This window comes from Leucoraja erinacea, chromosome 6, assembly GCF_028641065.1.
Source record: "Leucoraja erinacea ecotype New England chromosome 6, Leri_hhj_1, whole genome shotgun sequence".
In the NCBI taxonomy this organism is placed as follows: domain Eukaryota; kingdom Metazoa; phylum Chordata; class Chondrichthyes; order Rajiformes; family Rajidae; genus Leucoraja; species Leucoraja erinaceus.
In genome coordinates, this window is record NC_073382.1 from 63,149,316 (window position 1) to 63,175,463 (window position 26,148).

The following is a 26,148-nucleotide window of genomic DNA, read 5'->3' on the forward strand; positions in this document are numbered from 1 at the left end:
GTGTATTGTGTGTTCTTTTTAATTGTATGGTTGCACTGTACCTTAATTGGTGCATGTGACAAATAAATTTGAACCTTGATCCACATTTAATGAGATATTTAACTTTTGTTTACTAACAAATGCAAAGAATGTAGACATGTGGGTTTTAATAATAAATTTAACATAAACACAAATTGATATTGTTGGTCTTTGTTCCATTCTGGTCTTTCCATGCAAGAGATAGCTTCCATGGAAAGTATTAGTAGAAGTTTATTTCTGTGTGGCACGTGAGGCAGGTTTTGAAACATGTGGACCTAATGTCATCATCATAAGCTTTCCGTTTTTTGTTTCCTTGCTGCCAAATGATAAAATAGGTAAGGAATGAAGGTGACTGTGGATTTTGAGATGACTGAGGAGGCCAATGAGGTATCATCGATTCCTCTCCAAATGAGGTTGGATATACCTGGCAGGGCCAGAGGTGGATAATTTGTGAGGTGGTGCATTCCTCCCGTTGTTCTTCAGCCCCCCAATGTATGGATGAAAGATTCTCAATACCATCGCAAATGCTCCTTTTGCAGTTTGAATAATCACGCAAAATGGATATGTAGGATTCAGTGGATACATTGCAATTTTTCTAAGGTTGTCAAGCACATCATGGAATCTTTCCACCTGATCATTTATTCCCACACCAGAAATCAGAATACCGAGTCTGCTTTGGGAGATTTGAGTTCACTGATAACTGCAAATTCAACCCTCTTTGACAACTGACGTGCTCTGAAAACGGAGTGAGAGTTTTCTATATGAAACTAGCCCAAGAGGGACCCGTTGGGTCCCAGCATCACGCGGGAGGGCTGGTCCCCCAACGCAATAGTCCACCTCTCCACCAATTCCAATATTGGTGGCCAGTGGGGGGGGGGGGGGGGGGGGGGGGGGGGGGGGGGAGTGCTAGTATGGGTGTTGTGGGCTGAAGGGACTGGTTTCCATTGGGCTAGTATGGACATTGTCGACCAAATGGATTCTTGGGCTGGCGGCTCAGTCACTCAAGCCTGTTGTGCTGGCAGCTCACTCACTCACGGCTGGTGGGCTGGCAGTTGACTCACGGCTATTCCTTCAAATTCCGTTTCAAGCAGGGTGCACGGCCACCAAATTCAAATGCAATTTCTTACCACTTCAAGCAGGGTGCAAGGCCACCAAATTCAAGTGCAGTTTCGTGCCATTTCAAGCAGGGTGCAAGGCCACTAAAGACAGCGAGTCGTGACCTCTCACTCCTCCATCTTGCTGAGACTGAGCTAAGCCCACACTTCTGGGTTTTATAGTCCCCCCCCCCCCCCCCCCCCATCAGAAGGGGCATGGCCTTCATGGCATGATTGACAGGAGAGAGAATCTCAACATTTAAAAAACACGAATAAATCTTTTATTTTTCATCGATGGGAAAAATGCTTGGCACCTGATGAGCAGAGGGGGACTGAGTAAGATGGCCAAAAATCACAGCCGTACGTGGTAGCGTTTATTTCTAAAATCAATATAAAACGCAAACAGGAAGTGGTCAAGATTACACTTTTAATTATATAGAAGGTAAGGCAACTTCAATTAGGCAAGGCAACTTTAATTAGGCAACACAGCTTTAGCATTTCCAAACCAAAGGCAACACAGCTTTAGCATTTCCAAACCAAAGGCAACACAGCTTTAGCATTTCCAAACTATATTTTCAAACCACATTAAGGGCACTGACAGGTCAGTAAAACCACTCACGGTTTAGTAGACATGTGTTCAGTCCTATTCACAGCTTAGACTGAGAGACGTGACCCTCTTGTTCCCCCATCTTGCAGAGACTGACTAAGGCACTCAACACTTCCGAGTTTTATAGTCCCTCCGGAAGGGGCGTGGCCTTCAGGAGAGAGAATCTCAACATTTTTTTAAACAGTAATAACTCTTTTATTTTTCATCGATGGGAGAAATTCTCTTGTCCTGCGCAACGAAGGGGGACCCCGAGTAAGATGGCCAAAAATCACAGCCATAAGTGGCAGCATTTTTTCTAAAATCAATATACAGGATAACAGGAAGTGGTCAAGATCAGACTTTTAGTAATATAGATAGATACGTCAACCCAGGCAAAGAGAAGGCAGAGTTTCTCAGGTGATCAGATGTCAGGATTCCTGGAGAAATGCAGTCATGGAGCCAGTGTAAAAACTCAATTGTACCTTTGTAATGTAGGGAAGAACTGCAGATGCTGGTTTACACCGACAATAGCCCCAAAAGGATGGAGTAACTCAGCGGGTCAGACAGCATCTCTGGAGTAAAGGAATAGGTGACGTTTTAGGTCGAAACCAGACTGTACCAGTACCTTGGGTAGACAAAAATGCTGGAAAAACTCAGCGGGTGAGGAAGCATCTATGGAGCAAAGGAAATAGGCAACGTTTTGGGTCGAAACCCTTTCTTCAGACTGATCGAGTACCTTTGTAGTTCTGGACTGTTCTCCACACTGGGATGGATGTTCAATAGGTCATCAACAATAGTTGTGAAGTAGGATTAGGCTGGATAGCTCACTTCCTTTAGTTCAATGCTCTTTTTCAGTACCTTACATTTCTATGATTCTGTAATGCTCACTCTACTTCTGCCCAACTGGAGGAAGAACTTTCTTCCATTTGCTAAATTTATTCTGCTTTTCTAGTCAGCTTTCCATCCTGTACACCATATGAGCTTAGTTAAATCTCTGCTATCTATATTCTATAATCCATCAAGTTTCACACATCCATCTGTTTACTGATTTAAATTAACACCTTGTTCCTCAATACCTCCAATTTAAAATTCTGAACCCTTATGTTCCTCTGGAATTGATCTTCTATCATTAGCTGTCTTGGCCACATTGTTAAATTTTAAAATGGTTTGTACTTTACGACCAATTTATTTAATCGTGATTGCCGTATAATGCACATTTTTAAAACAATCAGAAACATGATTAAAACAAGTAAAGCCAATAACAAATCTGATCAACTTGCAAATGGTTGCCAATAGTTTGTGCACCCCCTGGTGCTTTCTGTTTCTCACTATCTAGAATCTTCTATCCTAAGTCTGCATTTGGATGGTGTTCCACCGTTGTTTGGCACCAGTGGGCGAGTACAGCACTCAGAAACCAGCAAAGAAAATGTATTGCACCCGAAAAGGAGTGGAAAGCAAGCACTGTATGGGCACAGTGTGCAGTAGATACCGGGGACATTTTATAATGAGCCCCTCACCCACCTTCCCTTCAGGCAGCAGTATCTCTTCTCCTCTAAGGCAGTCCCTTGGATGAAGGATGCTGTACTTTCATCAGTCTGTTAAGAGACCAAGGTGGGAATCACTGAATCCTCAGCAGATGGAGCTGCTGTTGACGGATGGAATTTGTGAGGTGGTTGGTTTGTGAGGTGGTCTATTCCTTCCACTGCTTCCACAGTGTGCCGCTGATGCATAGATTTGACATTTACAATATCATCTCACATTCTACTCCAATTTAGTAGTCAAGGGGCTGTGATTCCCTGGAGTCAGTAGGGATGTTGCATTTTAGTTTAGTTTAATGATGCAGAATGCAAGTCCAATTGGCACACTGAATTCTTGCCGACCATCGATCATCCGTACACTAGTTCTATGTCATCCTACTTTTGCATCCTATACACTGGGGGCAATCAACCTGCACATCTTTGGAATTTGGAAAGAAACTGGAGCTGCCGGAGAAAACCCATGTGGTCACAGGGAGAACATACAAACTCCGCACAGACAACACCTGTAGTCAGGATGGTACCCAGGTCTCTGGCGCTGTGAGGCAACAGCTCTACCACTGCAACATAGTGCCGCCTTTTTTCACTGTGTCGGGATTGCACAGGTGCTTCAGTTTTCTCCCGCATCCTACAGATGGCCTAGTTAGAAGATTGATTGGCAACTGGACATAGCCACTGATGTAATAAGTGGGTAGTTGAATCAAGAGGCCATTAATGGAACATGTGTGAGCAAATGGGAAATAAGTGGGGTGATTGTACTGCTCTGGGAGCCAACAGATTCTATAGGCTAAATGGTCGCATTCTATGTCGTGAGGAAAAGTGTGAATAGCTGAGTGTGTTATTGACTACCTGATTGCCAACAAATGTGAATAATCCAGTTTCTCTCTTTATGATAACAATTGTTATATAGTAATAAAGAACTGGAATCCTAACTATGAGTAGTACATTGTGTTTTATTCATTATTCTTGACCTCTGTAGGATTTGACACATTTAATGAGAGGATCCTCTTCCAATTTCCAATTATCCCAAATCATCTCCATGGATTGCTTGTTCTTGCTTTGTTCCACTCTTATCAAATTGTTGGCAAAAAATGTACTTTCTATTTCTGGAGATTTCCTTTGCACCCTTCACTTTGTCAACTATTAACTGCCCCTTGGCAATATCATCTGAAGATACATTAGCTTCTTTTTTCTAATGCCTCTGTACAAGTAGGTAACTTTTAAAATAAAGAATTTCATTTATTTTTCCAATCTTTGATCAGCTGAAAATTTCTGAAGCAAAGAAATAAGATTGAACGTAGAACAATCGAGCACAAGAACAGGCCCTTTAGCCCACAATGTTCATGCTGAACATTATACCAAGTTACCAATGTGATCTCACTAGCTCTCCACTCCGCATTGGACCACTTGGATCATAAAAACCTGTACATCAGGCTGTTTTTTTATAGACTACAGCTCGGTGTTCAATACCATCATCCCGTCCAAGCTGGTTACCATGCCCTGTACATAGGGGAGAGGGTAGGGCTGAAGATGTCCTGGGCCTGGCCAAGCTAGCCATCCGTGAGTCACGGCGCCAGGTGGAAGAGGGCTCTGCCCGAGCCAGCTGCCTTCCCCTTTTCCAGGGTTTACGTCCGTGCCCGGGTGGTACGAGAAAGGGAATACACGCTGTCCACAGACACCCTGGGGGATTTCCGGGACCGTTGGGCACTGATGGGGGTTGAATGTATCCTGGACAAGGATTGTAATATAGTTGTTTAGTAGTTTATTTGTTTTATCTTGGACTATGGTGGTGGGTTCTGTTTTGATTTATTGTGTTGTAAATACAATTTTAATATTTAAATAAATAATTTTGTTTTAAAAAAAGCTGGTTACCAAGCTCACGGAACTGGGTCTCTGCGCATCCCTCTGCAATTGGATCTTCGACTTCCTCATCCACAGACCACAGTCTGTTCGAATTGGCAGAAACACTTCATCCTCAGTAACAATCAGTACGGGAGCACCTCAAGGCTGTATGTTCAGCCCCCTGCTTTACTCATTCTATACTTATGACTGTGTAGCCGGACATAGTGTGAACTTCATCATCAAGTTCGCCGACGACACCACTAATGTTGGATGAATCACAGATGGTGATGTCAGAGTATAGAAGTGAGATCCACAGATTGATCAAATGGTGCCAGCACAACAACCCAGCTCTCAACATCAGTAAAACCGAGAAACTGATTGTGGACTTTGGTAGGGGAAGGATGAGGATACACAATCCTGTTTACATCAATGGGACAATGGTGGAGAGGGTCAAAAATTACAAATTCCTGGACGTGCATATTTCTTAAGATCTTTCCTGGACCCAGCACACTGATGCAATTATAAAGAAGGCACATCAGCGACTCTGCTTCCTGAGAAGATTAAGGAGTTTCGGCATGTCAATGAGGATTCACCTGAACTTCTACAGTTTTACAGTAGAGAGCATATTGACTGGTTGCATCGTGGCCTGGTTCGGCAACTTAAACGTCCAGGAGCGGAAAAGACTGCAAAACGTTGTGCCCACTGCCCAGTCCATCACCGGCTTTAACCTCCCCACCATCAAAGGGATCTATCGGTCGCTGCCTCAAAAAGGCAGCCAACATCATCAAAGACCCACACCATTCTGGCCACACACTCATTTCATCATTGCCATCGGAAAGAAGGTACAGGAGCCTGAAAACTCTAATGTCCAGGTTCAGGAACAGCTTCTTCCCTACAGCCATCAGGCTATTAAACACGACAACAAATAAGCTCTGAGCTGCAACAGACTATTATTATTATTGCACTATATTTGTTAGTTATTGCGTATGTGTGCATGTGTATATACACACTGAACTTTTTTTCTTCTCCCGTTATGTACTATGTTTCTGTTGTGCTGCAGCAAGTAAGAATTTCCTTGTCCTATCTGGGACATAAGTTCAGTGTGTGTATACACATGCACACATACGCAATAACTAACAAATCTGGGGCATAAGACAATAAAACACTCTTGACTCTTGAACTAATCTCCTCTGCTTGCATATGATCCTTATCTCTCCATTCCATGCATATCCATGTGCCTATCTAAAATCCTCTAAATGCCACTACTGTATCTGCCTCCACCACTACATCTGGCAGTGCGTTCCAGGCACCCACTACTCTCTATGTAAATAGCTTACCCCACACATCTCAAAACCTTCGTCCCTCTCATCTTGAAGCTATGCCCTCTGAACTTTTATATTTCTACCCTGGGAAAAAGGTCTGACTTTACCCTATGTATGCCTCTCATACCTTTACATACTTCTCAGGTCACAACTAAACCCCTATGAAAATACTTTGGTACTTTGCATTCTCTTGCCACCAAATCTATTCTCTGCCCAGCAACTAATTGTAGCTTCACACAGTCTTTCATGCATTAAACTAATCATGCACTCCCACATGGACATAAAGATCCCAAGCTATTATTGAAAAAAGAGCTGAAAAGTTCACCATGAGTCGACATCACTATTTATTCCTCAAAAACATAATCTAAAACAGATTGTTTGCTTAGTGTGTTTTCGAGGAAATGTATATGCATAATTGACTAATATGTTTCCAAGAGTGACTATGTTTCCAAAAAAAATTGAATCATCTATAAATTACTCTTGGATGTCCGGAATTCATCCAAATTATAGGTTCCCTTTTTTGGTCTTTTTATCTGGAAGTACCAACTATTAGCTTCAGCTATCATGAGTACAATATTGATGATTTACACGTAAGTATTGTTAAAACTCAGTCTGACATTATAAACACAAAATAAGTCAATGCATTCTATGAATTTATTATAATAGTTTCCATCAAATCATTAATGTGCACGTTATCACTGTTTTTGATGGAATTTACTATTTTTGATAGGATTTACTATTTTTGATAAGATTTACTATTTTTGATAAGATTTACTATTTTTGATAAGATTTACTATTTTTGATAAGATTTACTAGAAGGTGATCAGAACTGATACAATGCAGATTTGAAAATGGTCTCAACAGCTAGAAGCAGTCAGATGATTTTTTATGGTTTCAGGAACAATATCTCTTCTTTTTACACTGGCAATTGTTGGAACTGACCTGATGGGATTCTGTGCCTTCTTTAAAGTTCACAGCATCTTCAAATTCCAGATCATAGGGCTGTTCTTCCATGTCAGTCAAGTCAAGGAGCTGGGCTTGTACATCACAGGGATGAACCTAATAACCAGAGGCAAGAGTGATGTCATAACAGAGAGACATAGTCTGAGACTAAGCAACAGTTATCCTATCATATTATGTGTATTATATTTGACTTGTATTTGCAGCAGATCTAGTAATGAGTTACAAAAACTTAACAGCTGACTGTCCACACCATCATAGTGTCCATGAGTGAACGGAGTAATAACTAATTCAACTTTACAAATAGCCTGCAATAAATAGCCTAAACTAAAATAAACTTTGCATGGATGTACCACCAGATTTAAAAAAAGACTTTAATCGGTTATATAATGGAGGTTATGTCAATAGGAGAACACTGACTCCAAAACAACAGCAATCTGATTGAGAATGAAATAACTGTCACTCCAATAAATGCTGGAAAATAGTTCTGTGCAGCAAGAATGAACAGTATCTTTCATTATCCACAGTGCAATCACAAAACAAAGTTTAAAGTTGAACACTTTAATTATAAATTATTGCTTTAGTTCATGATTCATATTTAATAAGAGTAACTATGCTGACTCAATGCCAAAAATATTAATAGGCACATACACCACAGCTTCCGAATCTGGCCGAGAAATGCACAGCCAATAATAAATGTAATGGTGTCACCCACACCTTCTAAAAGTGAAACATTTCCTCCAATTGATATGTGCAGCTATGAAAGTACCACAAATCTTTGAAGCTGCAGCTGTAATATGAATATCATTCATATGTGTGTTTGATGCCATTATACTATTCAAATTTAACTTTTGCAGAAATTAAAACGTAGGGATGCAAGAGTTTCTTTTAATTCATATATTATTATTGATTTGGGCACCAAATGCTGGGGCGAATGTTTTTCCTAATTTAATTATGCACCGAGGACAACAAAAATCTGAATTTCAAAAACTATTAAATTTATCAGTGACATGATATATATTAGAGAGACATGGCTAATTATAAATTGTAGAAATATTTTTAATAACATGGAGCAGATTATAGTTATGTATATTTGTTTAATTCAATGTGATGGCAAAGACTAAAAATATCCACAGATTTAAAGGCAAAATATGTATTGTTGGCAGAGGACATTTTATTATGATTTTTTGTAACAAGAAAAGACAGTGTTAATGTATAATGTCCCTCAAAATAGTTTCAGAGATCAGGATACACAATTAATGCATGTCTATTGGATGGAATGAATGCAGCACATCAACAAAATGCTGCCCACTCATTCCATGAAAAGACAGCATCCATGCCAGTGCCCTCACAATGTTTCAAGATCAGCATTAATGCATGTCTACGTGGAATGGTGAATGCTGCAGAAATATTTACTTGAATCTAGCTTGCAGCACATCAACAAAATGCTGCCCACTCATTCCCATGAATGCAGCATCCAGCCAGTGCCAAACACAATGTTTCAACAGTTCAGCAAGCATCCAATATCTTACGTGGTATGGACTGATTGAATCTAGCTTGCAGCACAAAACTGATATTCACCCTTTAAAGGGAGAAGCCATTCAGTTGTAACGAGTACTAACAGGGATTCTACAACTATCTTAGCGCTATTAAACAATGGAAAGTGGTAGCACACTGTACACACCATGTTCCATGATATTCAGAGTCTGCAGAGGATTGAAGGAAGTTCAAATCAGGCCTATACTAATTGACAACTAATTGGAGTATCCCCAAGGATCCAGAAATACCACTACAAAAATTCAATGACATCACATAAGTGACAAAAGAGTCACAGTATGCATCCTAATTGGTCACACTGGCAAATGGACTACTAGTCTGAGATATCGCTCAATAATCTGCCGCTGAAATTACATTATTAGAATAGTAACCAATGGTGAGTAATGAGGCAGATATATAAATATGATTCCCATTAAGCCATTTGATGAAATAAAATGTTGTTAAAAATGAAGATCACTTTTTAGATATCACATACCACAAGAGCACCATGAGTAGGAAGGAACTGCAGATGCTGGTTTAAACCAAAGATAAACACAAAATACTGGAATAACTCAGCGCGACAGGCAGCATCTCTGGAGAGAAGGAATGGGTAACATTTGGGGTCGAGACCTTTCTTCAGACTGAGAGTCAGGGGGAGAGGGAGGGGGAGATACAGAGATAAGGAAGTGCAAGGTCTGAGAATGAGACATCAAAGGGTTGACATTCAAGGATAATGTAGAATAGATACTTGTTAGCTAAGAGAAAGTAACAACAAAGCAGAAATAAAATGTAATCAGGTACAGTCAGTCAGGGCGGCACGGTGGCGCAGCAGTAGAGTTGCTGCCTTACAGCTATGGGTGCTTTCTGTATGGAGTTTGTACGTTCTCCCCGTGACCACACTCCAAAGACGTTTCCGCGCTGTATCTCTAAACTAAACTAAATTAAACTAGTCAGACTGATCGGAGTACTGGGGTGGGGAAGGGATGGAGAGAGAGGGAAAGCAAGGGTTACATGAAGTTAGAAAAATCAATATTCTCTCCATCCCTCCCCCTTCCCAGTTCTCCGACCAGTCTAACTGTCCCTGATTACATTTTATCTGTTTGCTTTGTTGTTACCTTCTCCTGGTTAACAATGATCTGTTCTACATTTTCCTCAATCTCCACCCCCTTTGATGTCTCATTCTCACACCTTCCACTTCCTTATCTCTGGATCTCCCCCTCCCCCTCCTCTGACTCCCCTGAAATAGCGGCACATTTGGAAAGCAGTAACAGGATCGTTCCAAGTCAGCATGGATTTACGAAGGAGAAATCATGCTTGACTAAACTTCTGGAATTTTTTTAGGATGTAACTAGGAAAATGGACAAGGGAGAGCCAGTGGATGTAGTGTACCTGGACTTTCTTTTTTTTTTTTTTTTGCTGTGAAGATAGTTTATTTTTTAATTTTTTATTAGAAATACAATAATTTACAGTAATACACACCACATATATCTTATTACATTTGTTGTACCCCTTCATTTTTTGAGCTTTAAGAAAGATAGAAATAAAAGAAGTAAGGAAAGTGAGAAAGAGTCGTGAAAGTGCAGGAAAGTGTTGGAAAAAGAGAGCCCATTAGAGAGAGTTAGAGAAGAAAGTTAAGAAATAGACCCTAGAAAAGAAAGAAAGAGAAACAATCGCTCTATTATAAAAAACTCCGCAAAAAGGGATATACCAACCATATTTTTCATTCCCCGTTACCAGATACTGGCACCATTTAATTTTTAAATTACTGTTGCACTTTATGCTTCTAATAAGCTCATAAATGCAGACCACATCTTTTGGAAGTGGTCTGCTTTGCCTGCGAGGAGGAGTCTCATATCTTCCAGGTGTAATGTTTCGAGCATGTTTGAAATCCACATTTTTATTGTTGGTATAGGAGCGTTTTTCCAGAATTTGAGTATAAGCTTTTTTCCCGTTATTAGCCCGTAATTAAATAAATTCTTTTGAAACACGTTTAGTTCAGGGCTACCTTCCGTTATTCCAAAAATAATCCATTCTGCTTTTGGTATCAGTTTTATTTTAAATAATTTTGTGAAAATTTTCGAATATTTCATTCCAGAATTTTTGGATTTTTATACAAAAAACAAAAGATTGCGCTATGGTAGCTTCTTGAGACTGACATTTATCACAAATAGGTGAAATGTTAGGGAAAAGTTTATTTATTTTGGTTTTTGAATAGTATAGTCTATGTAATGTGTGTACCTGGACTTTCAGAAAACATTTGATAAGGTCCCACACAGGAGATTGATAGGCAAAATTAGGGCACATAGAATTGGGGGTAGAGTGCTGACATGGATAGAAAATTGCTTGGCAAATAGGAAACAAAGAGTAGGGATTAACGGGCCCCTTTCAGAATGGCAGGCAGTGATTAGTGGGGTGCGGCAAGGCAGTGCTGGGACCGCAGCTATTTACAATATACATCAATGATTTAGATGAAGGGATTCAAAATAACATTAGCAAATTTGCAGATGGCAAAGCTGGGTGGCAGTGTGAACTATGAAGAGGATGGTATGAGAATGTAGGGTGACATGGACAGGTTGGGTGAGTGGGCAGATGCATGGCAGTTGCCGTTTAATGTGGATAAATGTTAGATTATCCACTTTGGTAGGAAAAACAGGAAGGCAGATAACTATCTAAATGGTGTCAAGTTGGGAAAAGGGGTAGTACAATGGGATCTGGGGGGGTCCTTGTTCATTAGTCAATGAAAGTAAGCATGCAGTGAAGAAAGCGAATGGTATGTTGGCCTTTATACCAAGAGGAGTTGAGTATAGGAGCAAAGAAGTCCTTCTGCAGTTGTACAGAGCCCTTGTGAGACCACACCTGGAGTATATTGTGTGCAGTTTTGGTCCCCTAATTTGAGGAAGGACATTCTTGCTATTGAGGGAGTGCAGCGTGGGTTTACAAGGTTAATTCTCGGGATGGCAGGACTATCATATGCTGAGAGAATGGAGCAGCTGGGCTTGTATACTCCGGAGTTTAGAAGGTTGAGAGGGGATCTTATTGAAACATAAAAGATTATTAAGGGTTTGGACACGCTGGAGGCAGGAAACATGTTCCCGATGTTGGGGGAGTCCAGAACCAGGGGCCACAGTTTAAGAATAAGGGGTAAGCCATTTAGAACAGAGACGAGGAAACACTTTTTCTCACAGAGAATTGTGAGCCTGTGGAATTTTCTGCCTCAGAGGGAGGTGGAGGACGGTTCGCCGGATACTTTCAAGTTTGTTTTCAAACTGAGTGTAAATTCCATCCTGCACTAAGTAACAAACTGTATAGATTTATTATAAATCATGCAACTTAAACTTGACATCCGTGAGTACTATGAACCATTATCATAGCAGAATTGAAATTGTGGTCTATTAAATCACTTACTTTATAATTACTATTTAGCAGGAATTCAACCAGGCTCAAGAATATGCATGGACAAATGTGTCTGGTGCTTTACTGGGCATACTTCAGAACAAAATTGTAACGTGGTGAAGCTAATAGTGCAAAGCGAACAAATGTTACATAATCAATCAATCAATCATCTTGCAAGCAACAGTAGTACAGTGCAAAATGAAAAGACGTTTCCCAGGGAATAGCGGAGCATCGCACATGAAATTTAAAACGTTTCACACATAATAACACTAAAAACAATCCAGTCCCTGATGGAACAGTATAAATAAATAGTTAAAAGCAGGTAAAACACAACGTTAATGGAAGCAAGCAAGCAATTATACAAACTATGTATCAGGTCAAACTCTGCAGACCTGCCAGGTCCAGTTGTGAATGGTATAAAATAATAGTTCATAGGAGAATCAGTTCCATAAATATAACCACCCTCAACAATGGCTGACGAAGACGGGAATAAAGAAGAATAAAGAGTTTGCAACCACTTTTAGCAAAAATGTGCTAACTGGAGATTTATGTTTGGCTCCTCCTGAGGTGCTCATCATTACAGAAATTACTCTTCAAACAGTTTAATTCACTCCATTTAGAAAACATCTGATGATTGTAATGTATACAGAACCTTGAGAGCATCTATCCTTAACTATTGGACTTAACTTGGACTATTCTTAACCGTGACTAAGCTCACTGTCATATTTCTACCAATGTTGAAAATTGCCTTGCTTTGGCCTTCCCTCAAATCCAACCTCGCTAAATACCACCTAATCTATCTGCATTAAATAATTAGTAAAATTATAGAGAATGTGCCTGACAGGGTTTTGGGCTACTCAACAATAACTTCCTTAGTGATGTTCAGATTGGGCGTATACAGACCATATTTACCACTTTCAAATGAACCAAAGCAATTAAGGTTAATCAGAAGGATTTTCTTAGAAAAATAAACCAAGTTATATTTACAACAAATATATTTTCTTCTCCAACATAAGTAAAGTTGGGTTGGACAGTCGTGGAAGATTGGTCAAAAATGAAATGAACTGTGAGTATACAGACACCTCAGGAGGAGCCAAACATAAATCTCTAGTTTGCATATTTTTACTAAATGTGGTTGCAAACTCTTTATTCTTCTTTATTCTCATCTTCTGGGGCCAGCCATTGTTGAGGGTGGTTATATTTATGGAACCAATTCTCCTATTAACTATTATTAGATTTGATGAGCAGATCCAGTTAATATGATATCCAATTGATGTATGACCCAACTGACACCCACCTGAAACTCCTGTGGAAAGATAATATCAGGAGCTTGTACTCTACCTTTATATGGAGGGATCGACAAACATTTACCAAGTGGACCACTAAATCGACAAAGTAATTCTACTGCACGACATCCTGTAACTGGTCAAAACTAAAGAGATTTATGAGTAGGTCTCCGTTTGAGGAAGGCTTTCTCTCAAGCAATAAGAACAAACGGTTCCAGATTTTACAAACCATTTACTTGGTACGATATAATGCTAAACTGAAAACTGAATGTTCTAAAAGCATTGAGATAAACTAAATACACATTCACAAAGCAAGTATTGACCTTTGGTTAATTTCTCTCTAAAATATTAATACATTTTCCCCAATGCAGCTATTTTCTGGTGTAACAAATAGTGTGTCATTCTCTTCACACAGGGGTACACCTTACTAAAATAACTATAATGCATCTGACCAACTTTTCAAGGTACAAACATATGCTTAACAAAACTTCTCCAGAAATGCATCTCTTTCATAAATCATTGAACATGATTTGAAATTCCCTATCTATATACATCTGCCTCTCATAACCCCGAACATTAATTTAAAATAATTGGTCTGCAGTCTAATAAACTGGTCAAAGTTGGAAATCCTTATGCATACGTTTATAATAACTACAAATTGCATATGGTTCCATTCATATTAAACTTTACGGACCACTTAACCTTGTAGAAAGCTAACGTTTTATAATAAGACAGAAAAACTCTGAGCAAGTTAGTCAAATTTCTAAAGAAATTGAAAATCAATAAACTGAGGATTCCAAAAATCTGAACTTAAAACAGGAAATGCTGGTAACATTTGGCAGGTCAAGCAGTATCTGTGAAAAGAGAACGTTGCCTATTTCCTTCGCTCCTTAGATTCTGCCGCACCCACTGAGTTTCTCCAGCATTTTTGTCTACCTTCGATTTTCCAGCATCTGCAGTTCCTTCTTGAACAGTTACAATGAAGCTGCAGGAGGGGCAATAGGCCAAAGGATATCTCTGAAAGGGTGTGGCTAGGTGGCATTTTAAGTATCAGAATCCCCTGAGCAACTCTCGCTGAGATATTTCCCTTGTGCTACCCATCTTTTGCCACCCTCTGTGTTAAGGGGCTGTCCCACTGCAGCGACCTAATCCGCGAGTTCAGAAGAGTGCCTTCGACCTTCAAGCTCGAGGGCACTCGCCTGGAAAACCTCGAGCTGGATCAGCGATGAAATCGCGAGCTGGATCGACCGACCGTACACACACAGAAACACATCGCAAAGGCGGGGGCTAGGGAAAGTGGGGGAGCGCTGTCTGAAATTCACACCCGCGATGAAGAGGATGGTAAAAGACGGCTGCACCGTGTACGTTAAGTCCTTCAGAGAGCGCGGGGGAGAAGGGGGGGGAGAAGGGGGGGGGGAGAAGGGGGGAGAGAGGGGGAGATAGGGGGGGGAGAGAAAGGGGGGAGAGAAGGGGGGAGAGAAGGGGGGGAGGGGAGAGAAAGGGGGGGAGAGAAAGGGGGGGGGGGGAGAGAAAGGGGGGAGAGAAGAGGGGGGGGGGAGGGAGAGAGAGAGGGAGGAGGGGGGGAGAGGGGGGGGGAGAGGAGGGGGGGAGAGGAGGGGGGGAGAATGGGGGGGGAAGAAGGGGAGGGAAGAAAGGGGGGGAGAAGGGGTGGAGAAGGAGGGAAGAAGGGGAGGGAAGAAGGGGGGAGAAGGGGTGGAGAAGGAGGGGGAGACAATTTTAAGAAGTCAGACAACGTTTGATAAAGTTTATATTTTCGCTCCATAGATGCTGCTGCACCCGCTGAGTTTCTCCAGCATTTTTGTGTACTTTTAATAAAGTTTAGTGGGCATTTAACCTACCGGTCGGTTTTCCTTGGTCCTGAAAACTCCAATGAGCCAATTAAAATGCCTGGTCAGTGAAGGAGATTGCCTACGGTTGCCCTCGACTGCCTGTAATTAAATAGTGACCCCACTCCACTGCACTACGAGTTAAAAAGAACCATGCCGACCAATTTTTTCTCGCCGAAAATTTTTCAACATGGCAAAAAAAATTCCGTGACCTAGCTGAGGCCGCAAGTATGCAGGAACTTCCCTCGAGCATGAAGGAGAGTTCCAGTGACCTCGCAGGACCTCCTAGGACCACGTGTCAACCCTGCTGTGAGTTTGAGTCAAGGGCAAACTCTTCTAAACTCGCAGATTAGGTCGCCGCAGTGGGAAAGCCCCTTAAGTTAAATCTAACTTAATTTTAAGTTTCCAGTTCCAATGATAGGTCTTTGACCTAAAATGTTAACTTTGATTCTCTTCCTACAGATACTGCGTGGCATGCTGAGCATTTCCAGCAATATCTGTTTTTATTTTACATTAGCCCAATTTCTAAGTGTTTCCTTGGACTCACAGTTTAAAATTGGGTGTTTCAATTTAAGGAATTTGTGTTTATCTAGACAAGTACGGAGGTAACATTGTGAAACTACTGAAGCAAACATAGTCGTAGAACTATTTAACACACCATCTTATTAAGTCAATGTTTTCTGACAAAAAGGATGAAAAAGGAGAAAACCAACAAACTAGAATAAAGTAGTATTATATCTATTCCGTTATTATTCCTCATTAAACCCATACAAATAAAACAAGAAAGTGTACTTTATTGATCAAAAACTTTATTACAAAACTCAGATTCACATTAGAAATCCATAACGATTTAATTAAAATGAAAAGAAACATAGTTTAAATATAGAAACTGGATAAGCTTAGTAAACATTAGCACGGGGCAAGTTTTTTTTTTGCACAGAGGATGGTGAGTGTCTGGAATGCGCTGCCAGGGTTGATGGGATGAATGTGCAGGGAATGGAGCAATGTGGATTATATGCAGGCAGACAAGACTCCGTTTTGGCATCTTATTCGGCACAGACATTGAAGGTCGAAGGGCCAGTTCTTGTGCTGTACTGTTCCATGTTCAATGTTATCTTACTAACTGCTGCCTTTACCATAATATGAATATCCCTTGACTGAATGTAAAGAATTAAAACATATGCAGTTACTCTCCTCCAAGTGAATGCACTTTGTACAATTTATATAGCTATATTCCCACAATGGAATGTGGTTTGTATCAGAAAAACAACTGATTGTCATCCAGTAAAGGTGTATCATTAACATACTTTGAGGAAGAAAATAACCTTGTATTTCATTCTCCTTAGCCTAAGACCATGAATGAATGAACTGTATTTTATGGTCTGTTATCTTGTGTAATCAGTTTGACATGCTTTAAACACTGCATTCAATAGACAAATAATTTCCAAATGTACACCATCAGAAGATATCCAGAAACCACGGTCTGGAAATCCAAGGAGACCCAATCTGTAGTACAGCTGTGCATTATAGAAAAGTAAAGGTCTGAGTCATTGGCTCTCCTGCTGTGAACTTCAGTTGTGCAGTCCCTTCATCAAACATGTGTCATTGAGTACGCCATTCAGAGAGGTTGTGAAGAGTGGAAGAGAGGATTATATGGGCACAGCTGTTTGGCAAAACAAAGAATAGAGAACTGCAGATGCTGAAGTTTTGAGCAAAACACAGTGCTGGAGGAACTCAATGTTATGCTAAGGCAGCATCTATGGAGGGAATGGACAGAATACCATATGTGTTTTGTGTCAGGACCCTTCTTTATATATCAGTCTGAAGAAGGATCTCGACCCAAAAAATCATCAATCCATTCCCTCCACAGATGCTGCCTGACCTGCTGAGTCCCTCTCGCACTTTGTACTTCTTGGCGACTGGAGAAATATGGTGGTTAAAGTGGAGCAAATCAGCCCCTGACAATGAGATAGTCATCGGGAAGGTAAGGAATCATAGACCTCCCCACAAACCCCAATGGTCAGATAGAAATATTAAAGCAAAAGAATGATGCAGAGCTGAGGAGTGGATATCAATGACAAATAGTGATGGATGGACAGTGAGATTGAGTCTTGGCTCAATGGTAACACTGGGTCAAGGATACAGTGCATTCAGAAAGTAATCACACCTCTTCACTTTTTCCACATTTTGTTACATTACAGCCTTATTTTTTAATGGATTATTTTTTATCATCAATCTACATACTATACCACAGAATGAAGAAGCAAAAACAGGTGTTTAGAATATTTTGCAATTTAAAAAAAACTGAAATATCACATTTACATAAGTATTCAGACCCTTTGCTATGACACTCAAAATTGAGCTTAAGTTCATCGTAATTCCATTGATTATCCTTGAGATGTTTCTACACCTTGATTGGAGTCCACCAGTGGTAAATTAAATTGATTGGACATGATTTGGAAAGGCACACACACCTGTAGGTTAAGGTCCCACAGCTGACAGTGCATGTCAGAAATACAACAAACACTATTCAGAATTCAAATGATGGGGCTTACAGTCATATTTTTATGGGTACCAGCACACATTGGCATTAGAGGAAACGAAATGGCAGATAAGGTAGCAAAAGAGGTAACAAAAAGAAGTAAGATTGATTTAAGTATTAACATAGGTAAAACTGAAATCAAAGACATTATTAAGCAAAGACTGAAGGAAAGATGGCAAAAGCAATGGGAGGAAGAGCGGAAAGGACGGTGGTTCTACAGAGTCCAGAGGAAAGTGGGAGAGATGAGATGTGCAGGAAAGAACAGAGAAGAGGAGACAGTGATTTCAAGAATTAGATTTGGACACACTGGTCTGAACAGTACACTTTTTGTAATGGGCAAGCATAATACAGGCAGATGTGAATACTGTGGGCAAGAGGAAACGATAGAGCATGTCATTGTACATTGTGAGAGGTATGAGGAGGAGAGAGAACAGATGAGTGAGCAGTTCAGAAAAGAAGGAGTACAATTTGATTTGGTAGATATTTTGCAAGGGAGTTCAAATAAGTGCTATCAAATCCTGTTGCTTTTTCTTAGGGTAACCAATTTGTTCGGAAGGATATAGGATATTAGTATATGTAATGGTGTTGTTTGATCCACACTCCATGCCAGTTGGTGGCGGTAATGCACCAAAAAAGTTATTTGCCAACCGCCAAAAAACACTATATAGAAGAAGAAGAAGAAGAAGAAGTGCATGTGCAAAAATCAAGCCTTAAAGACGAAGGAATTGTCCGTAGACCTCCGAGACAGGATTGTGTCAAGACACAGATCTGGGGAAGGGTATAAAACACTTTCTGCAGCATTGCAGGTCCCAAAGAGCATGGTAGCCTCCGTCGTTTTTAAATGGAAGAATTCTTCATAGAGCTGGCCGCCCGGCAAAACTGAGCAATCGGGGGAGAAGGGCCTTGGTCAGGGAGGTGACCAACAACCCGATGGTCACTCTGACAGAGCTCCAGAGTTCTTCTGTGGAGATGGGAGAACCTTCCGGAAGGACAACTATATCTGAGGCACTCCACCAATCAGGCCTTTATGGTAGAGTGGCCGGGCGGAAGCCACTCCTCAGTGAAAGGCACATGAGGCTTGGAGTTTGCCAAAAGGCTTGTTTTCTCTGGTGCTCTGGTCTGATGAAACCAAGATTGAACTCTTTGGCCTGAATGAAGGAAACCAGGCACCGCTCATCCCCTGGCCAATACCATACCTACGGTGAAGCATGGTGGTGACAGCATCATACTGTGGGGATGTTTTTCAGTGGCAGGAACTGGGAGACTAATCAGGATTGGGGGAAAGATGAACGGAGCAAAGTACAGAGAGATCCTTGATGAAAACCTGCTCCAGAGTGTTCTGGACCTCAGACTGGGGCGGAGGTTTACCTTCCAACAGGAAAATGACCCTAAACAGACAGCCAAGACAACACAGGAGTGGCTTTGTGACAAGTCTGTGAATGTCCTTGAATGGCCCAGCCAGAGCCCGGACTTGAACCCGATCAAACATGTCAGGAGGGACCTGAAAATTGCTGTGCCTCGATGCTCCCCATCCAACCTGACAGAGCTTCAGAGGATCTGCAGAGAAGAATGGGAGAAATTACCCAAATACAGGTGTGCCAAGCTTGTAGAATCAAGAAGACTTGAGGCTGTAATCGTTACCAAAGGTGCCTCAACAAAGTACTGAGTAAAAGGTATGAATACTTAAGTAAATTTAATATTTCATTTATTTATTTTTAATTACTTAGCAAAAATGTCTAAATACCTGTTTTTTTTTTTTTTTTTTATTTGGGGTATTGGGTATGGGGTAATGTATGTAGATTGATGGTAAAAAAAAAAGAATTTAATCCATTTTAGAATAAGGCTGTAACTTAACAAAATGTGGAAAAAAGTGAAGGGGACTGAATACATTCTGAATGCACTATATGGTAAATTGAGAGTGGGGACCAAGGGTGGCAGAATAATGAACAGGGAGAAGTTGGGGAGGGATGGAAAACGGGTGGGGAAGTCTAGACAGTGCTTGCTACCCAAAAGATGAATGAAAATTAATTAGTAACTAAAAAGGCATCCCAGTCACAGAAGACCTAGTTGTCCTGGGAGTGATCAACAAAGGTCAGATAAAGCCAATTATCTAAGGTCCAAACACTGGCTCAAGGATCTAGTGAATTGAGAGTGAGGACCTAGAGTGGCAGGATAATGAACAGGAGAGGCTGGGGAGGGATGAGAAAGGAATGGGCAAGTCTAGACAGTGCTTATTACTTAAAAGATGGATGAAAATTAAGAACCAATAGGGGTCCCAGTTTGAAAAGATTTAGGTTGGCCTGGGAGTGTTCAACAAGCCTCGCTTCCACCCATCTAAGGTCCAAAAGCATCCACAATACCAAATGATGCACACAATGCACGGCATTCACTCTGTGCACCTGAGGCAAACATAATTTCAGTATACCTTGAAGTACCCACTCAAATTTTTGGAGTATTGTAAAATATGATGCCTCAAAATTCATAACTTTAAAAGAACCATTTCCAAAGCAGAGCTTTCGTTGCTAAGCAACCACGTTGCTGTGGTATGTTTGGTGCTGTCATTTCAAAATTGATTTCAAGTCAATCAAATTTTAACATGAGAGAATAATGAAAATTGCTGCAAGATTTAATAATAAAATATGGATCTATTTTGTGACAACTAGCACATTTCACTTTTTGTACCAGAACTTAGGTATTTAAAAACATAGAAAATAGGTGCAGGAGTCGGCCATTCGGTCCTTCGAGCCGGCACCATCATTCAATATGATCATGGCTGATCATCCAAACTCAGTACCCCGTTCCTGCTTTCTGCCCATATCCCTTGATTCCGTTCGCCTAAAGAGCTATATCAATACTATCTTGAAAACATCCAATGAATTGGTTCCACTGCCTTCCGTGGCAGAGAATTCCACAGATTCACAGATTTCTCTGGGTGAAAATGTTTTTCATCTCAGTCCTAAATTCTTCCACTGTGACCCCTGGTTCTGGACTCCCCCAACATCGGGAAGATTTTTCCTGCAACTAGCCTGTCCAATCCCTTAATAATTCTATATGCATCCTTCCAAATTCCAGCGAATAAAAGCTTAGTCGATCCATTCTTTCATCATGTGTCATGGTAATCCTATGATGCACCCCCTCAATAGGAAGAATGTCCTTTGTCAAATTAGGAGACCAGAACTACACACAATACTCCAGGTGTGGTCTCACCAAGGCTCTGTACAACTGCAGTGGGACCTCCTTGCTCCTACACTCAAATCCTCTTTGCTCCTACACTCCAAATGGCCAACATGCCATTTGCTTTCTTCACTGCCTGCTGCACCTACATGCTTATTAGCAGTGACTGATGTACACCCAATTCTCGTTGCACTTCCCCTTTTCCTAATCTGACACCATTCAGATAATAATCTGCCTTCTTGTTTTTGCCACCAAAGTGGATGACCTCACATTTATCCATATTATATTGCATCTGCCATGCATCTGCCCACCCACCTAACCGATCCAAATCACCCTGCAGCATCATTACATCTTCCTCACAGCTCACCCTGCCACCCAGCTTTATGTCATTGGCAAACTTGGAGATGTTACATTTAATTTCTTTGTTAAAATCGTTAATATATATCATAAATAACTGGGGTCCCAGCACAGAGCCTTGCGGCACCCCACTAGTCTGCATTCAGACAGAAAACACGAAAACCCAATTACCATTTAATTATTTGCCTTTGGTGACAAGTAATATCGGCACAATATCTAATTTACTAACTTTATTAAATAAATATAATCTTTTAGTTGTATTAAAATGTTGAGAAGTACCTCAAGAAATTATTCTGACAGATAATGGAATGTTGATAACATTTTCATACATGATCCAGATGAAGTCTTATCTATTAAAACAAATGTAGGTCCTTTGCAGTCAGAAACAGGTGAGTTGATCATGGGGAACAAGGATATGGTGGACCAATTGAATAACTACTTTGGTTCCGTCTTCACTAAGGAAGACATAAATAATTTGCCGGAAATAGCAGGGGACTGCGGGTCAAAGGAGTTGGAGGAATTGAGTGAAATCCAGGTTAGCCGGGAAGTGGTGTTGGGTAAATTGAATGGATTAAAGGCCGATAAATCCCCAGGGCCAGATAGGCTGCATCCCAGAGTACTTAAGGAAGTAGCTCCAGAAATAGTGGATGCATTAGTAATAATCTTTCAAAACTCTTTAGATTCTGGAGTAGTTCCTGAGGATTGGCGGGTAGCAAACGTAACCCCACTTTTTAAGAAGGGAGGGAGAGAGAAAACGTGGAATTACAGACCAGTTAGTCTAACATCGGTAGTGGGGAAACTGCTAGAGTTAGTTATTAAAGATGGGATAGCAGCACATTTGGAAAGTGGTGAAATCATTGGACAAAGTCAGCATGGATTTACGAAAGGTAAATCATGTCTGACGAATCTTATAGAATTTTTCGAGGATGTAACTAGTAGCGTGGATAGGGGAGAACCAGTGGATGTGGTGTATCTGGACTTCCAGAAGGATTTCGACAAGGTCCCACATAAGAGATTAGTATACAAACTTAAAGTACACGGCATTGGGGGTTCAGTATTGATGTGGATAGAGAACTGGCTGGCAAACAGGAAGCAAAGAGTAGGAGTAAACGGGTCCTTTTCACAATGGCAGGCAGTGACTAATGGGGTACCGCAAGGCTCATTGCTGGGACCCCAGCTATTTACAATATATATTCATGATCTGGATGAGGGAATTGAAGGCAATATCTCCAAGTTTACGGATGACATTAAGCTGGGGGGCAGTGTTAGCTGTGAGGAGGATGCTAGGAGACTGCAAGGTGACTTGGATAGGCTGGGTGAGTGGGCAAATGTTTGGCAGATGCAGTATAATGTGGATAAATGTGAGGTTATCCATTTTGGTGGCAAAAACAGGAAAGCAGACTATTATCTAAATGGTGGCCGACTAGGAAAAGGGGATATGCAGCGAGACCTGGGTGTCATGGTACACCAGTCATTGAAAATAGGCATGCAGGTGCAGCAGGCAGTGAAGAAAGCGAATGGTATGTTAGCTTTCATAGCAAAAGGATTTGAGTATAGGAGCAGGGGGGTTCTACCGCAGTTGTACAGGGTCTTGGTGAGAGCACACCTGGAGTATTGCGTACAGTTTTGGTCTCCAAATCTGAGGAAGGACATTATTGCCATAGAGGCAGTGCAGAGAAGGTTCACCAGACTGATTCCTGGGATATCAGGACTGTCTTATGAAAAAAGACTGGATAGACTTGGTTTGTATGGATTTATTGCATTGATCTGTTCAATTAATTTAATCAATCTTTGTAAAGCACTTTGGTTCAAATACTGGTTTTGTTGAAAAGTGCTATATAAATAAATATTATTATTATTATTATTATACTCTCTAGAATTTAGGAGATTGAGAGGGGATCTTATAGAAACTTACAAAATTCTTAAGGGGTTGGACAGGCTAGATGCAGGAAGATTGCTCCCGATGTTGGGGAAGTCCAGGACAAGGGGTCACAGCTTAAGGATAAGAGGGAAATCCTTTAAAACCGAGATGAGAAGAACTTTTTTCACACAGAGAGTGGTGAATCTCTGGAACTCTCTACCGCAGAGGGTAGTCGAGGCCAGTCCATTGGCTATATTTAAGAGGGAGTTAGATGTGGCCCTTGTGGCTAAGAGGATCAGAGGGTATGGAGAGAAGGCAGGTACGGGATACTGAGTTGGATGATCAGCCATGATCATATTGAATGGTGGTGCAGGCTCGAAGGGCCGAATGGCCTACTCCTGCACCTAATTTCTATGTTTCTATGTTTCTATTTCCCAGCAAAAAACGTCATTGATAAATTAGAAATTTACCTCTCATTGTTTACTTCTGCATCCTCTCAAAGACCAAATTAAAAGCAGCTTCAACTGCCAACCTATCAAGTGACAATTTTAAAGCAGTTTAGCATAAAAGTAGTACTTGTGTTGCTAGAAACTTACTGTACACCTTCCAGGTTCAATAGGATTGACTTTTGAATAGCCTAAATTATCATTGAATTTTTTTTTAAACTGCATACATGGAATTCAATGTCAAAAACGGAGAATGCTAAAAGTATTCAGCGGGTTAGGTGGCATCCATGGAAAGAGAAATGGAATTGGTAAGATAAAGGGACTTGATTCTGTTCCTCTTTCTCCAAAACTCAAGTTCTTAGCAGCTAATCTCAGTGAATTTTGTTTGGTTTTGATGCAAGAGACCTGCACCTGAAAGGAAAATGGCATACGCACTTTGTCAAATTCAACTAAAGAATAATATAAATATACCAATTCATTCCTAAAGCTTAATATATTGAATAGGTATCAGTAAAGAACATGCCTACTGCATAATGAAATTCACTTGTCTTTAAATAGCCAGGAAAAAAATGTAAAATATCCGTGGCCAACCATCTGACCTGAGATGCCATTTTTCAGAGCAATTTTCCTGTTCTAAGTACATTGATGCATAGCAACCAGTACCAGTTGCATTTAAAAATAGACACAAATGACAAGTGATGTTATAATAATCATCTCTTGCAGATTCCTCTTTCAGTGGGCAGAATTGGCTGTTACAGCTGAGTCAGTCAAGAAACTAAATGAATAAGATCATATAACAGTAAAATTATGGCAGTGCTGATGAATAAAAATATCTACTTCAAATAATGTCTATTCTAATAATGTTGCAGGTTTCTATTTTTCAATTAAAACTGGGAGAATGATAATCATGATCTGCTAACATAACAGCTGTAGCATAACTCAAAAGTTGTGACGTGTGAATGATTAAGGAATCAGTAATGTAAATTGCTTGCATTGCGTAACTTGGATAAGATACATTTGAAACTAGATGCACCACAGGAATGATTAAGTAAAACGAGTTTCTTAAATTACATATAAAATTGAGAAACATGATCCCATGAAAATTCTATTAAATAAAAATAGAATGTTATAGAGTCGTAGCCACAGAGTCGTACAGCACAGAAACGGGCCCTTTGACCTAACCTGACCATGCCAACCAAGATGCCCCATCTAAACCTGTCCAGGCTGCCCATCCCTTTACCCCAAATTACAAAACCAGATTTTGCAAGGGAATGCCAATAGTTCTGCACACAACTGCACCAGATCCCCCCCCCCCCCCCACCCCAGGTAGGGTAATCTAAAATGGGGAGTAGGGTAGGGGAGTCTGAACTTGCAACAGTTCACCACCATTCATGCTGGGAAATTTGCCCAATAAATATGTGGCAAAATAAAGGCACAGTGTCTCAATTGATTTGAATGAGAGGAACAGCTGCAAGAAATCATGGTAGAATTAAGAAACTGTAATTGATGTGTTTTCAACAGTTTTGATTTAAATATTTCAAATGTTTTTTATTTATATTTTAATATTTTAGATATTTATATTTGTTCAGAATTCAAAAATGCATGAATAAGAGTTTTTAAAGTTTTGAATGTTTCTACATGTCAAGAAGATTTTTGATTTGTTCTGGCTGCTATGAATGGAAATATTTATTCTGGAAACCTATGGCATTTAGCCCATATCTTTCTGAACCTTTTATACCTTTAAGGCAGATTATAACTTTATTGTGAAGGGGGAAAAGATTTTATAGGAATCTGAGAAGTAGCTTTCTCACACAAATGGAACGAGTTGCCGGAGGTGATAGTTTGCAGCAGGGAATATTGCAATGTTTAACAAGCAATGGGACAAGTACATGGATAGGCAAGTTTAGAGAGATATGGGCCAAACACAGGCAAGTGGGACTAGTATAGACAGGACATTGCAATGTTTAACAAGCAAGTTGGGCCAAGGGGCAAGTTATACAAGTGTATTGAACTGTACCTGGGCTCCACAGCTACAAATGGCAGTTGGTGACTTTGCAGCAGGGAATATACCAATGTTTAACAGCAAAACATACATGGATAGGCAAGTTTAGAGAGATATGGGCCAAACACAGGCAAGTGGGACTAGTATAGACAGGACATGTTGGTCGGTGTGGGCAAGTTGGGCCGAGGGGCAAGTTACCACACTGTATTGAAACTGTACCTGCCTCCACAGCTACATCTGGCAGTTGGTTCCAAATACCCATCTACCTCAGAAAAAGTCGCCCCTCAAGTTCCTTTCAAATGTTTCTCCTCTCATCTTAAATCTATGCACTTTCATTTTGGACTCGC

The 26,148-nt window shown here is 40.6% G+C and overlaps 1 protein-coding gene across 1 annotated transcript in view; it reads right to left on the reverse strand.

Annotated features, from left to right (window-relative positions):
• Positions 1 to 26,148, reverse strand: part of LOC129698425 (disks large homolog 2-like) — a 633,990-nt gene that overhangs the window by 452,053 nt on the left and 155,789 nt on the right. The window contains exon 7 of the mRNA XM_055637570.1: positions 7,340 to 7,456. Coding sequence (XP_055493545.1) covers positions 7,340 to 7,456 — 117 coding nt within the window. The remainder of the gene's footprint in view (positions 1 to 7,339; positions 7,457 to 26,148) is intronic.